At 35.9% G+C, this 16,915-nt stretch overlaps 1 protein-coding gene across 2 annotated transcripts in view; it reads left to right on the forward strand.

The window, feature by feature from the left end:
* The first annotated feature begins 8,710 nt into the window (after positions 1–8,710).
* Positions 8,711–16,915, forward strand: part of LOC127162024 (GTPase IMAP family member 8) — a 31,699-nt gene continuing 23,494 nt past the window's right edge. The window contains exons 1-5 of one of the 2 annotated variants that reach the window (XM_051104799.1): positions 8,711–8,788; positions 8,914–9,098; positions 9,794–9,861; positions 10,029–10,088; positions 15,448–16,071. In XM_051104799.1, coding sequence (XP_050960756.1) covers positions 9,828–9,861; positions 10,029–10,088; positions 15,448–16,071 — 718 coding nt within the window. In that variant the 5' untranslated portion in view covers positions 8,711–8,788; positions 8,914–9,098; positions 9,794–9,827. Of the gene's footprint in view, positions 8,789–8,913; positions 9,099–9,793; positions 9,862–10,028; positions 10,089–13,161; positions 13,392–15,447; positions 16,072–16,915 lie in introns of those variants that run through there. The other variant, XM_051104800.1, reaches the window with a different exon arrangement.

Genomic DNA, 16,915 nt, shown 5'->3' on the forward strand with positions numbered 1-16,915 from the left:
AAACATTAACCCTATGTCTTAAAGGTGCCATAGAATGAAAAACCTTGAAATGTACCTTGGCATAGTTGAATTATATGGACAGATAAATTTTTGCTTTTTTTTGTGATTGCTGTAGTGGTCCGTATTCCGCTTTTAAGTGGGCTGGTGTGAGATGTAAGGGTAAGTATTTTATTCTGAAAATTGTAAAAAAAAAATGTTTTACCATTGAAACCTTAAAACTGTAATCTTGACATTCTAAATGTATCTTTAAATTAGCTTGAAAAAGCTGACCTTTCTTTCTTTCTCAGTCTATCTGCCTGTGTAATTGTGTAATCTATTCATATTTATATTAGCCTTCTCCTTTCTCTGTTCTCTTCCATCTTATAGCCACACTTTCAAACACACTGATCATCTATCACTGTTTTACCTATCACTTTTTAAAGCATCTTTTCTTGAATCATATTTTAATCAAATGAAACCAACCTTGTTTATTATATGCTCAATCTAGTTTGTTCACGCTTCTGGCATAAAACTTGCTATGAGAAAAATGTGAAGCCCAAACCTGACCCTTCAACATTCGTAAGTATGATTTATTGAATAGTCAGATATGCTTATTTTTCAGCAATTTTCTTCCTTGGAATGAAACTTTCTGAGTATGTACAAAAGATATGTTTACTATTTCAGGATTCCGAAGTAGAATTTTCCAGTGAGAACATGTCGGATCAGGACTATGTGACTAATTCTGTCTCAGAAAGTTCAGACGTAAGCATAGCGTCTCCAGAAAACTCTTAAACATTAAAAATACTGAAGTGTTCTGCATCAAATCTACTGCAGAAATTCAAAATGGCAGACCATGCCAAGAAACTGTCATAGGTAAAGATTCACTCCCAAAAGTTCCAGTCTGCACAGCACAGCTTGAAATGTAGGAAAAGTCAAACGAGTACAAATATCGGAAGTTCACAGCGATGTAAGCGTTGGCAATACTGAAAACACTGTTGAGGATATCACAGGCACAGGGGAAGATCCATCTTTACAATCTTCAAATATATCCTCTTCAGTAAGCAAGAAAAATTACTGCTACATTTGTGGAAAACCGCAGTCAAAATTTACACGCCACTTAAAAATCCATGAGAATTCAAACGTCGATGTTGCTCGGGCTTTGGCCCAAAACATTCCAAAGAACGTCAAAAACTTCTGAACAAACTGCGGAACAAAGGAAACTATGAACACAATGCAGATGTTTTAGCGAATGGGGCTGGATTGTTAAAACTCAGACGTAAGCCAAAGAAAAGAAATGATTCAAAAGATTATGTGCATTGTATGTATTACCATGTGTAGCACGCCCACCCTCCAGTTGGCAGTACTACAGTGAAATCTATGTGACAGAAATAATGAGACGGTTTGTTGTTCAAAGCTGAGCTGCTCTAGTAATGACTTTATTACAATCATTTAATCACAATGTCTTGTAACTTCATGAATATCTCCATACAGCAATACTGATTCTTGAAGTCTATACATGTGATCCAGCAAAATCAATAAACAGTGCCTTCTGCATAACCAAACCCTTGTCTTGGCTCTTTCTTTATGCTTTCACCTTTTATACAGTACATCCATAAAACATATTACTGGAATCTAATTAATACTTATTTCACATAAATTGACATAAACATTAGGCTGTTTCTGTAAGCTTCATATAAATTAAGCATTTGACCAAATGTCCATATAACATTAAATGTATTAATCAAAGTATAATTCGTTTGAACTGAGCGAGCTCTCCGTAATACAAAAATAAACAACTACATTTGATGAGCATAACCAATATTTTTAACCAATACTGTATTCATACAAAACGAAATAATTAGTAATATCCCTTTTGTACACTTTAACACAAAAAAACGTAACAGTAGTATGGGATTTCAGCGTGCTGGAGCATTTTTGTTACCTTAAAAGTTAATATATAACACACCCGGACCGTTAACGGCCGTTATGATGAGCGGATACAATCTCCGCTATTAATTAACTCTTAAGCCGCACTTTAGCTCACATTACTGCTAGAAACACTTTAGTAACATATTCTCTTGACAAAGTATAAACTTTTTGACAGAATTTACCCACCTAAGTGACAGAAATAATGAGACGGTCAAAGTTGCGTTGTTTTTCAAAGCTGAGCCGCTCTAGTAATGACAGTCTCTTCCTTGTGGCTTTACCATAGTAACCCTGGACCACACAACACCATACCGTCCACTCCGGATATTTCATGTCATACAGCATTAGTTGTAACAATCATAAAGACAATTGTCAATAAATATGGGCAAATAGTACATGCATAAAGACCTATATAATAAATTGTAAGGAATAAATATACAGATATATTTATATATATACAAATATAAACACGTGACCAAACATTTAGGGTGTCACACATGCAATGTTTCTCCAAAGGGATCTCTAGAGACACTTTCGAAATTGTCTTTCCAAACCAGTGGAAGATCAGGCAGTGCCAGGAAGAACTAGGGTCTTGTCTTTGGCAACCCTCTGCCAACAAATATCACAAGGTGTTTGGAAGCTGCTAACTGTGATGAAAGACGATGACATCTCTGCTGCTGTGCGGAGTGACTTCTGCATTCTTCAGCTGGTCCAGTCATTTTACAATAAACATGGGCAGGATCCCACCAAATATGACTATATTCGACAGAAGCTCCGGGAAGTTAGAAGACTTCTGATTCTGAGAAAGGGCCCAGCCAACACATCCATGTGGGGCCCATAAGGGTTGCAACTGGGCCGATATCTGGGGCCCACACGGGCTAACCAACTGGGAACCAGCTAATTTTGTCCTCAGTTTCCATGGTGGCCCTCCATGGGTTAGCCCAGATGGGCACCATATCACAGCAAAATCCCCAGTGTTAATTTAACACTCTGAGTGTGGACACATATAGACACTAAAGCAGTGTTGAAGTTAACACTGAAGTAGTGTTGAAGTTAACGAGATAATTAGGTGATTAACAAAGTGATGATTGATCATTATTGAAGACACCTGATGTTAATAAGCAGAATCACCAAAGGAGAAAACCAAAATTTTTAAACAACCATTATAGTGGTCAGTGTTTGCATTAGTTGGGCTCTTGACCCTTAAATCTTTAATACTAGATTTTGTTTGGCTGCTGTATTTGAATTGAAACAGCCAGACAAGCCAAGAGCTCAAGTCACCAGGTGATTTATGTTTTAACATATTCATTGTTTGACGTAAATCACCTAAAGTCTAATCTCTAAGTTAGGTTTTTTTTTTTTTTTTGCTTATTGTAATAGCATTGACAATCCACAGAAGATCTACCACTTCCTATACATTTTGGAAAGATTTTTTTTTACAACCGGTTTTAAAAAGAAATATTTCACCTAGGCACACATAGACATCAAGAACCAGCCCATGAATCTCAACAATGGTGACAAACGGCATATTCAGATAAACAGATCAACTCTGAACTCTCATCATTTATTCATGCCGCAATGCATGATGGGAGTCATGGATGAGTTCTGATTGGCTACAACACGCTTTTTGATGGTCACCGTTGTTGTGATTCTCACACTGATTCTTCATGTCTGTGTGTCTATATTAACATAAACTTTTTTTCATCATCTGTCTGATTATGGCAAAACTGATTGATCTGTTGTTCACAGTTATTTTTTTTAATCTGTAAGAAAATTCTATGTCAAATACTCAAGTCACTATATGATGATTAAGTCAAGCACAGTCAATGCCATCTTATTGACTTTTGCTCTTGGCTTGTCTGGCTGTTATAACTCAGTAATTGCAGCCAAACAAGACCTAATATTGAGATTTAAGGGTCAAGAGCCCAACTAATGCAAACACTGACCACTATAATGGTTGTTTAAAAATTTTGGTTTTCTCCTTTGGTGATTCTGCTTATTAACATCAGGTGTCTTCAATAATGATTAATCATCACTTTGTTAATCACCTAATTATCTCGTTAACTTCAACACTGCTTCAGTGTCTATATGTGTCCACACTCAGAGTGTTAAATTAACACTGGGGATTTTGCTGTGTAGTACAATTTTAGTAGGATGGCTCACCCATGTGGGTCTTAGCTGAGTTACCCAAGTGGGGCCCAGATAAGATGCCCATCTGGGTTCACCCATGTGGGTCCTAGCTGAGTCACCCAATTGGGCCCCAGATAAGATGCCCACCTGGGTTTACCCATGTGGGCTAAACTGGGTTCACTCATGTGGGTCTTAGCTGAGTTACCCAAGTGGGACCCATATAAGATGCCCACCTGGGTTCACCCATGTGGATCCTAGCTGGGTTACCCAAGTGGGCCCCATATAAGATGCCCATTTAGAACCCATGCCCACTCTGTACCCATGTAGCCCATCTGAAACCCATGTGGGCCCCACATTACCGTGTTTGCTGGGGGGTTTCCTGTACAGACTCTTGAAGATGCTGTAAGACCTGTAAATTTCAATGTGGTTATCCAGGCCATCAAGAGGGTATCTGGGTTTGATGATGGAAAACACTCATTCCAGACTCCAAGCCTTGCCCTTAAGTAAATGATAATTGTGCATTAATGATGAATACCTGCTGTTAACAGAATCACTGAAGAAAAGAAAAACACAAGAACTACAACTGACTTCAGACACAGATGAAATCAACTGAAATAAACAGCTCCACAAACAGCATCACCAGCTTCACTCATTATTAACCAGACTGACTATATTTTTGTCACACATCTACAGAAACTGTTATTGAGAATTACAGAGGATCAGATGTTGATGTTTTAGTGGTTAAATGATGTCACCATCATGGAGATCAGTGTTTGCTTTAGTTGGACTCTAGGCCATTGACTTTTTTTGTGTTAGATCTCTCTCTTTAACCACACATGTGGTGTTATAAAGCAGAGCAATCAATGCTTTACATTAAGCACATGTTAACTGATTTTATATGGTGAGATATTTATCATGAGCTTGGTTGAATAGATCTAAAATAACTTTTTCCCAATTTAGGCATATAGATTTTGTACAACCAACCCTGTGAAACTACAGCAGGTAAAAACAAACAAGAAAAAAATTATGCTTAAATATGATGAAATATTATGAATTATTTTAGCTCCATACAATATTCTGTTATTTAGAGACACACATCAAGTACAAGCATATGAATCTCAACAATGGTGACAATCAACCAAATGCTTCATGCTGCAATGCATGCTGGGTAACAACATAGTAAAAACTCCCATCATGTACTGCAGCATGAATAATTACTGTCACCACTGTTGAGGTTCGTATGATAAGTGTTCATGTCTAAAAACCTGAGCTGATGTATTTCAATGTTAAAGCATTGTGGTGGTGTTTGTTTAAAATAACTTTTTCAGTAATATATCAGTTAATAAACCAAAGAAAAAGATCACTTCATGATGTTTGCACAAATAAAGCTATAAGCAGAAAGTGTAAAATAATCTGCTATTTCAAACATTTGATTCAGCAACGCACAAATACTTGCTCTGAAACAATATTGCAATTGTTTAGTTAATCGTTTTCAATTTTTAAAGGGGTCAAGAGGCAAACTAAAGCAAACCTTGACCACAATTATGGTAGCATCATGTTATTGTTTTTTTTTCCCCTATTGACCAATAAAACATCAACTTCTAAACCTCTGTTAATTCTCAGTTAGTGCTTCTGTAGACATACAATAAAGTCAGTCTGCTTAGTAATGAGTGAAGCTGGTGATGCTGTTTGTGGAGTTGTTTAATCAGATCTTGAGAGATTTAATATCTTTTATTTCAGTTGATTTAATCTGTGTCTGATGTCAGTTGTAGTTCTTGTGTTTCTTGTTTCTTCAGTGATTCTGCTTGTTAACAGCAGCTGTTCATCACTAATGCTCAATCACCATTTAATTGATCACTTAATTACCTCATTAACTTCAACTCTGCTTCAGTGTTAATTTAACTCTATTTAGAGAGGGACCAAATGTTCTCTGAATAGAGTTAACCCCAGTCTCTTCCAGCTATTACCATCAGGAAGATGGTTCCGGAGCATTAGAGCCCGCTCTGCAAGACTACTCAACAGCTTTTTCCCCCAAGCTGTAAGAGCCCTTGATTCCAATCATTTCACCCCCCTCTGAAACCTTATCCACAACCCTAGCTCCTGAAACCAGGATCCTCTCTCCCCCCACCACTCTACACACACCTCATGAAAACTGTTGAAAACCTCAAAAACATTGTGCAATTCTGAGTGTGCCACACACAGGTGAGTGGGCTGAACAAACCACCTGTAGAAACACACTCTTTTCTCTACATGCACCAGACACTTTCTTATTAATACTCCCTGTTACAAGGACTCAAAAAGATAACACAAATGTTTACTTGTGAATGCACTACAAATCATATTGCACTACTTGTTTCTTAACCTTAAATACATCTTCTGCACAATATCTTGCACAACATTGTACAGTATTATGAAAAGTACTTGTATAGTCTGTCTTAGGTTATGTATATTGTCAATTGTTTATATTTATAGTTAGATACTTCGGGTTATGTGTATAGGTGCACATATCTACACGTGTAGCAGAATGACAATAAAGCTCTACTTTACTTGACTTGACAAAAAAAGCTTTTTAAACTACTGCTGAGATTCATGCGCTGATTATTGATGTCTTTGTGCATCTAAATCTCACATATATTTTTTCTTTACACTGACTTATATCTGAACCTTATATTGGCACAATAGTTCTACCACAAAAATGCCTTCAGTTATATAATGCATTAATAGTTGAAGATAGTTCCTTATTGATTTATTCTTAACAGCTACTTGCTGATGCCTACAGCACCAACAATAAATAACCAACATCAAAACTTTACTGTTTTCAGTAAAACATAAACATCTGAAACTCAGTAATTCTTAAAATGAACTTTTGTATGATATAAAGTTTGACTGGTTTGTAATAAATGAAGAAGCTCAGATCTTGAGAGATCTGATAAAGTTCATTATTTTATTGCTGCAAGTCATGAGTTCATTTATTTATTTATACAGTGAAGGTGTTTGATCATAATAGTTCACGAAATATCTGTGAAATAACAATTTTTGCACTTTAAGTTAGAATATTTTACTTGCATTTTACAGTTTTTGTTAGACAGTTGCTGCCAGTCATGTGATCTTCATTGTGTTGTTGTTTTAATAGTGTGAGAAATGATTTCATATAATATTATCACCTTTATTTTTGTAGTTTACATACATTTCTATTAAATTTATGAAAAAGAAATACTCTGAATAATACTGTATTTATCTGTATAACAATGAGAATTATAATGATATACTTAAAATAACAGCTAAATTCTTACAGATTTTAGTCATTTTACAGTGTTTTGCATAAATTTTAAAATGACTGGGAAAATGACTTTATTTTGAAAATATTTTCATATATTTAAAATATGTATTTTTGCTATTGATATTTACACATTCAAAATGTATTGTAAAAAATAATATATATACAAAAAATGGTTAAGAAATAAATTTGCTAAAATATATTATATATATAAATATATTTCTACCAATATATTTTTGGCCACATCTAAATATATTTTTAAAAGTATTTAAAAATATATTTTGACCTCTGTATATTTTAGTCCAAAAAATGCATTTTCTTGTAATTGTTTAGGCCAGCTTCAACCATGCAAAGGCGTTCATCATGAGATTCGTAATACGATTTAACTTGTTCCAAATTCACGTTTACTGGCAACAATGGACCAGCCAGTTTTGTCTTCAAAAGTGAGTGAACTACTTGTGTCATGTCAGAAAGAAGTGCTGATCTGAGTTTTTCGAGATCCTTAGGTAAGCTGTGTCGTTAGTCTTGCTTGAAGCCTCGCCGTCTCTATCACCGATTTTAGACCGTGGTTGCTTTCTGCTCACCATTTTTGCTCATCTGATTTCACTTAAAGTCAACTGCCAGATAATCAACTGTAATGAACGTAAATCAAAAAAATTAAGGCCCAAAAGAGCAAAAGGGGTCGGGAGCTACCTTTGCATGCACCCGCTCACGCCATGCTTAACCCGGTCTGTTTCTTCGTTAGTTACTTCCTGTTTGGTTTTGTATTTGATCCATGCTGTTCCTGTTGCACATTGTGAAGCATTGACAGTTCTCACTGCCTTACAGAGCATTTATTCCCCTTGCTTCTCGCTCCTCAAAGCTCTCTGGTAAGACTTGCTTCACCTGACAAGTTTGATTTGTTCACCAGAACAATGTTGAGGGTTTATTCACCAATGCAAGATTTTCTTAACTAGTCAACCTGAGACTTATACTCAAGATTCCAATAAGTGTGCTGTGGTAATGTCTTTATTAACCAGACAAGCTTTAGATTGGGCGTCTGTTGTCTGGGAGAGACATGCAAATCCAGTTTGCATATCCTGAAAGGGGGCAGGAAATTTCTGGCCAACTGTTGAATTTGAAACACAGTTGACTACACAATCGAATTCAGAATGCTTGCTGCTCAAAGTGGGTGGAACGATGTTGCTCTCAAGGCGGTGTTCAAGAAAGGACTGAATGTGAAGTTACAAGCAAAGCTAGCATGTAAGGCTGTAGATTTGTCCTATAATGAATTCAGCACTCTCGCTATCAAGATTGATAGTCTGATCCACAACAGCCCACGTTCCTGCAGATTGCAGTCAGCCAGTCTAGAACAAGCCAAGTCATGTCTCGACTGACAGAGGGGGTCAGTTGCAATATTTGGTGGACTGGGAGGGATATGGACCGGAAGACAGATCTTGGGTGGCCTCGAGGGCTGTTCCTACTGCACACTGCAAAGTATTGCCAGTTCTCACTGCTTTACCAAGTGTTTATTTCATTCTGTTGCCCTATTGTTATGACATATTATGCCTGCCTTATTTGACCAATGCCTTGTGGACTACCGTTTCTGCCTTGTTTGCCAGGTTGGACTGACTTCTTCTACACTACAGCCTAGTGATTTGGATTCGTTTACTGAATGCTAATAAACTTCTTGCACATGGATGTCACTCTGTCTTCATGTCGTCGCCCATGGCCGCATCACAACTAGGGATGAGCACTTTTTAAATTAGTGAATTTCTCAGAATTTAGAAATTCTTCATAAAATAAGGTAAGTACACAACTGAATTAAATATATAACACTGTGTGGTTTTTGGATATTTTAATACATCATGCATGTGCCTTTAGTAAGTGAGATATAGTGTTAAAGTAACCTGTAAAGTATTCCTGACCAGCTCAAACTTGTCCAAATTGTGATTGTCTTACACTATAGTAAAGGTTTGCACAGCATTTCTTCTCAGGTGCTGGGTAACGGTTCAGTCATTACATCAGAGACAGAGCAAAACAGCTGTTATATCACTCCTCTCCAGTCGTATATATCGCTTTTCTAGCCGTGGTTTGTCAAAGCTTTCCTTCAGGCTGTCAGAGCAAGAGCAGAGATGGCTGTTTCAAAGGTTTAAAGTCTCATGCACAATTTAGAAATGAAGAAAAATCACAAACTTTTGTCAGTATTATATGTGAATAGTGTTTCTTGAGTTGACATTTCTTAAATCAGCTGGTTGATCAAGTCTCTTAACCAGAGAAGATTACAATAAAAGACACTGCACGTTACCATGCTGTCTTGATTTTACACAGGCAGACATCAGACAGATCAAAATGCACTGATAGTATCTTACGTTGTATGGAATGTACGCCAAATAACAAGTCCAACCTGTTGATAAACACAACTTTTGATTTAACATGAACATACACGCTCACAGTAATGCAAAAATGGCTAAAACACAGATTGTTTCCTATTATCTGAAGTGCTTCACTGTACAAACATTACAGTTGCGTGAAGATGGCTGATGAGAGTGGATCATCCACACAACCTGGTGAGTCTGTTCAGTTTTTCTTTTTTTCTTTTTTTTTTGATTTACAGCAGTTCTTTAAAAATTGCATACTGTTTATAAGGCCTGAAATAATGGACAGTTCATGCTGCAGTAATATATTTCTGTAAAACAACATTCTGTGCAATGATAATATTTGTTTATTTTAACAGAAGATCAGGGCAGTTCACCATTGCTCCACAGAAAAGGAAGCAAACATCATCCTCCATCCAGTGAGATTTGCATTTAAATAAATAAAACCTTTAAATAAAAACTTCAAGATGTGATGTTAAATTAACTGCTGATAATAATTTTAAAGACCAAGCAGACTTTTACAAGACATGCTCTGGGTTAAACTGTATAAACAGTTTCTTTTTTTTTTAAAGAGGAGTGTAACAGCAGTAGTCATGTTATCAGCTTCAATTATTAGTGTTTGCTTCTCAGAGCAAAGCATTAATTCAGTGAATTAGGCCAGATAATCACACATCTTCTCTAAAATCAAGACAATACATTAACAGAACAGTGAGTAGCAAACTGTGATATAATAGTATACATGCATACCATGTTGTTTTAACAAATGCACATATGGAACTTGTGTGTGGAATGTATATATAAACTCTGAGCTTCCTTTCTAGGATGGGACAATGTAATATAAATCAATATACTTTAATGTTGCAAGCAAATCTGAAAAATAATGGACAAAAATTGAGTTGTTGCTGGATAAGTGCATGATCCAAGATGTCTTAAACATGAGACGTGCTTCATATATAGTGGTTAATACTAAATAATAAACCATAAATCTGGTGTGCCCGACTTTACCCTTGGGCAGACGTGGCCTAATGGTTCCTTATTGTTAGAGAGTCTAACTTTTAATCCAAAGGTCACGGGTTAAGAGTCTCAGTACCAGCAGAACATTTAGGTGGGGGGAGTGAATGAACAGCCACCTTCAGTACCCATGACTGAAGTGCCCTTGAGCAAGGCATCGAACCCCCAATTGCTGCCCACTGCTCCAGGTGTGTATTCACGCAGCCTGATCTCACTGTTATTACGTAGGTATCAATACGTAACTTTCAAAGACATGAAATGTTCTTTTTTGTACATTCGGATAGATGCTACAACGTTCAATAAGGATGTATTTGCAACATTTAAACATAACAGTATTATGGTTTTACAGCTAAAAAACATAAAATATTCACAAATCTGTTTAATTTCCTTTTTACCATTATGTAGATAAATGTAAGATCTCCTAACTCTAACCCTATTGCAATACCCATTTTATGCAGAATATTAAAAGAATAAAATGTAACAGACAGAAATGTGCAGGAAAATTACAATTTTAGTAACAGTATAGAATTAAAAAAATATTTAGAGCCACTAATCCTACTTTTACTCCTAAACCTACCCGTAACCTTTTGTGTAAGTGCTTACAGTTATTAAGAAAAGCATAACAGACACAGAAGCGTAGTCACATTAATTTATTTATAGTGAAAATGTGAAAAGTGGTACCAAAAGTAGTTTAAATGACGAAGTGTTGCAGTCGCAGTCCTCTCTGGTGATACATGAACGTTTTGTATGATGTACAGAGCAGAATATAAGTTATTAATTGATGAAAATATGAATTTGTGCATTTCCCATTTCAAATGTACAGTGACTGAAACACGCCATGTCACGATCTGTGACAAAGCAGGCCAGAGCCAGTGACCATTCAATATCACAAAAAACATGTTGTAATGCTTTTTGAGAATGGAGTTTTCATAAGTGAATTCATAAGAAATGCAGAATTTGACCTTTATGTAGAAGAATTTGACCATTTTTCTCAGTGACTAACTTAGCAGACTTCACTAATTTCAGCACACGCATGTGCATCAAATAGACTGAGTGGATATTAATGGGAATGCGGAAACTCAAATTATATTCAACAATAGTTTGCTAACATTTGCATCAAAAAATGTAAGCACTTCAAATCTCCTCCCCCAATTACAACAGCAGTGTTGACAGACTTTTGTTTTATTAAAAAACACAATTTTTTCAGTAAACCACCCTTTAACAATAATATGAAAGAAAGAAAGAAAGAACAATTTATGTACAGTACCAAAATGTCATGTTTGTGTACCATTACATCCCTAGGAAGTGTAACGTGACACAGCAAAAAGCCCAGTGTCAAATCAAATCTCCTGAGAGTCTATTTGACTCTACACTCAAGAGTGTTAAAAGTTACACTGAAGAGTGTCAAATTAACACTGAAGCAGAGTTAAAGTTAATGAGATAAGTAGTGTTTAACCCCCTGGGGTCGACGGACGTTACGCCAGCATGATCAGCTCATGTTTTTTAATATCAGTGCGAAAGACCCTAAAAATACTCTGTCGATTTTGGTCACACAAATAAGTGTTATACATTATTAGAAACCATCAAGTGTATACTTTTATTTGTGCACACTCACAATAAAAACAGAACTGTGTGCTTCTTTAAATTAAAGAAAATAAACGGTGCTTTCTCAGTCTTCACTGTCTCCGCGAACGGCTTTTAGAAATGCGTCAATAAAATGAACCTAAACTCAGTGAATACTCCACACACAGACAGGAGAGATATATCTATAGAAAGCTTGATATCTCTACTTTTAAATAAATCAGGTCTTATCAAAAACAAATATTCTGTGCTAAAGTAATCCGCGTGAAACCAACGTGATGTCTAGTTTTTCCCTCAGAGCTAATTATTTTTAATGCGATGACGCCCACGAGCTGCTTTTGCTTTTGATATGATAAACAGCCGCGTGTTAGCGCCCACATCATCGTAAACAAAGCTTGACATTTCATCAAGTTTATCTCGGCTACTGTTCGTTTCTGGAAGAAGACGCGCTGAAAGAAATAACAGAATTTACCTTCAGAAAAAAAGACGCGCTGACAGAAAAAACACAGAATTCACCTCAGATGAAGAACAACACGACGCGCAGCTGATCCAGAGGAAGAGATCAGTCTGACGAGTAAGTCATGTTTCTTTTTTGCATTAGTTAACGTTTTATTTTGACATAAGCTTGAACATATGTAGCTCATTGTATCTAAATTTCTTACGACGCCATGAAGTTTTCATGTTCTATATAATATAAAACAAAATACGATATAAAAGTAATATGAGTGTACACTGTAACATGATGAATGCTACGAGTCTAAGAATGTCTAGATCATGTTTATTATTAATACTCTGTTCCCAAATAGAGTTTTATAATGTGCTAAACAATCATTTGTTTCTCAGATATAAAATGTCCTTTTTACATAGCACAAAGTATGTGTGAATCTGTGACTACAAGATTGTTATTTACAGTTTCTTCTGATATTAACATGCTCAGAGATGTTTTTTGTTTTTGTTTTTTAGTGATCTGATACCTGCACCACAGATTTACTGCTGATTACTTTTCAGCTGAGAGCACTGTACCAACATCAGATGTTATTTTTCACTGATTTTCCATGGTACAATAAGTTCTGTGACTGTTTTTTTTGTCTTGAATCCATGGAAAGAAGCAGCAAACACTTAAATATCAGGTATGGTTTACTAGTTTGACTTGCTGAACAGGAATGACACAAGGTCTGTTCACATCTCTGTGGTTAGATCAGTGAGTACAATAATAATCTTTGACCATCATTATGTATGTTTTGATTATATTGTGTTGTAAATAAAATACAAACGACTAAAACCCCCCATTATCTTACTTTCCTCTCATTCTTTGTTACCTGCCTCATAGTGACAGCCACAGTGATGGGCCATTAGGGGACGGCCTTTTGTCTCTCAGGTGTGAATCACTAAATATTCATGGCCGTTATCCCTCCCTCGCATACGGCTTTATATCACAAAACATGTCTTAGAAAATTTACATCAATATATTGTTTTCTGTGAAAGAGTAAGCATGGTCATTTTCACATCATTTTGAAGTAAATATTCTAGCCTACAAGAGGATTTGATTACTCAAAAGCCTTCCTCAGGACTATTCAGTATGAGTTTTATGGCCTTATTTCAGCTTACATTTATTTTCACAAAACTTACTAACCACGCATAATCTTTTTTTTCTAAAAATGCAAACATGTACATCCATCCTCCTCACATATTATTGTAGCACTGTTTGTGCTGAATACAAAAAATATATACATGTTGGCCAGTAGTATAAATAGCTGAAATAAGCACAAATATCATGGCATGTCAAAACATCTAAAGGGCCCCATAATCACCTCAGACCCCAGAGGGTTAATTAATGATTGACCATTATTGAAGACACCTGATATTAACAAGCAGAATCACCAAAGAAGAAAATCACAATTTTTAAGAAACCATGTTTGCATTAGTTGTGCTCTTTACCCTGACATTTTTGCCATTAGATTTTGTTTGGCTGTTATAACCTGTAAAGCCACGCCAGCAGAGGGAGCCCTTACCCATGGACTGCCTGTTGCTGCTCCCTCTGCTGCTTCTCTAGTCACTTACTGTTTGGTGGCCATTTAAGGAGGCCTAAACCAAACAGGCCCCCGCGAAGTATTGTTTTGCCTGTACGGACTCTACTAAGCGTTTCTCCTGTCTCATTGCCCTGTTTTGTTATTTCCACTGTTTTGTTTTATAGTCATAGTTTTGCCTCATTCATTGCCATAGTTTTTGCCTAGTTTCTTAGCCTTGTTTATTTGTTACTTTTGTACTGCTCACTTGTATTTTGACCTATTGCCTGTTTTTACTGGATTACGCTTTTGCGTTGCCTACGTATCGCTGTTTGTTTGGAGATTGACCCTGCCTCTCTGACTACAATCTGTTTAATAAAGCTCGCATCTGGATCTATCACGCTTCCTACGAGTCCTGTTACAGAACGGTTTAAACAGCCAGGCAAACCAGAGGCATTGATTATATATTGCCATAACTTTCATGTAGTGACCTGTGTAACTGAGTTACGTTTTCTTTACTGATTATATCAACCCTGTGAACAATATAATATCTATAATCTGACAAATGTTTTTAAAACTTATTTTGGTCAACAACTTTGTAAAACATGTTTAATTAAGACACACAGACATCATGAATAAGCATGAGAATCACAACAACAGTATAAAAAAAAGACAGGACAACTTTTGTTGTGGATTCACAAGATTGATGTTCATTATTCAAGGTAATCATTATTTGACCTGAATCACTGAATTTGTTTAGAGTCTAACCTGTGAGTTATATGTCCAATAAAGGAAAACAACTTAGAGGTCAAATAATGACTATGTTATAGTCATCATCACCTGATGACTTGTGCTCTTGGCTTGTCTGGCTGTTATAACTCTATTACAGCAGCCAAACAAAATGTAAAGTTAAAAGTGTAAGTGCCAAGAGCCAAACTAAAGCAAACACTGACCACTATAATGGTGATATAAAATGTGATTTTCTCCTTTAGTGATTCTGCTTGTTAACATCAGGTGTCTTCAATAATGATCAATGATCACTTATATAATCACTGATAAAACTTTAACTCTGCTTCAGTGTTAATTTGACACTCTTCAGTGTTACTTTTAACACTCTTGAGTGTGGAGTCAAATAGCTGTGTACTAACAACTTACACAAAACCTGTTTGTGTCATTTCAGTGTCTCCGGTCGAAGAAGAGCTGAGAATAGTGTTGCTGGGGTTAAACGCAGATGTTAAAGCCTTATGTGGGAACACAATATTGGGAAAAAAGGTGTTCTCAGAGTCACTGTCCCCCTGGAATTTGTTTGAGAGACATGATGGGATGGTGCTGGAGAGATGTGTAATGGTGATCAACACTCCTGACCTGCTTGATTTCATACACCGTCCTGATGAGCTAGACATGAAAAGGTTCTTTTATTTAACTGACCCTGGACCTCATGCCCTACTTCTGGTCCTTAAGCCTGGAACATTTATAGATCTAGAGAAAGAAGCTCTCAAGCTCATTAACAACATTTTTGGTTCAATTGCATCTGAGTATGTAACTGTCATCTGCATGCATGATGAGAAGGAGTTTGCAAGCAATAAAGACTCTGACAATTTTAACAGAGCCATTGAGTCTCTCCAACAGACCTGCAGATGTCCACACTATCATTTAAAGAGGAATGGAGATCAATCAGAAGTGCAGAAACTTCTGGAGAGCATCGAGAAGATGGTGGAGGATAACAGAGGCCATCACCTGAAGATTCCTGATAAAACAAGGCCAGCTGAGATAATGAGCCAAAGATCAAATGTACTGCCTTTAGGTAAATTTTTTTCTTTCAGTTCATCTAAAATTCTGGGTAAAAGGATTTTTTAAAAATTGCAAATTACATTATTATTATTATTATTATGCATTAAATCAAATAACCTTAATGGTCCATAGAATGGTCTTCTTTCTTGCTCTGTTGTATACATCCATCAAATTGGTCAAAAGTAGTGCTGCAACTAACGATTATTTTGATAATCGATTAGTTGGCTGATTACTTTTCTCATTAATCAGCTTTAAAAATCCCTTTTTTATATTATTGACAAAAATCACATTATTCCATATTCAGCTCAATGTCTTTCAAACAAATGTGACAACTAAATGCTATGAAAACATACAGTGCTTAACAATTTATTAGACCACCTATCATAATAAAGAGAAAACACAAATAATTTAGAAATCTGTCAAAAAAGTTTTAAATCTAAAAATATTATTGCCACTTATTAGGCAAATAACAAACTGAAACAACTAAATAGTATTTATTCACATATCAAAAATGTTGTCCTATGCCTTTAATGACAGCTTGCATCCTTGTTGGCACTGTTTATGTACTTTTTAACTGTAATTTGGTATCTGAAAAAAAAACACTAAAGCGCTTGACTTTTAAATTTTTTCCTGCATTTCTTTTATAGATAACAGCAATAACTAGATAAAAAAGTTTGTCAAGACAAACTTTAAGTTGGCTTGAGAAAGCCGGAACAGAACGTTTTAAATTTGATGGTTTTCAGTCTGAAATAGTTTGAATTCTAAAGTAGTTTTAAAAGGTTAACGTTTGGATGTTTTGAAGGCAATACAGTCTGTCAGAGATAGATAGATAGTAGATAGATAGAAGATAGATAGAT

This window comes from Labeo rohita, unplaced genomic scaffold (assembly GCF_022985175.1).
Source record: "Labeo rohita strain BAU-BD-2019 unplaced genomic scaffold, IGBB_LRoh.1.0 scaffold_81, whole genome shotgun sequence".
NCBI lineage: Eukaryota > Metazoa > Chordata > Actinopteri > Cypriniformes > Cyprinidae > Labeo > Labeo rohita.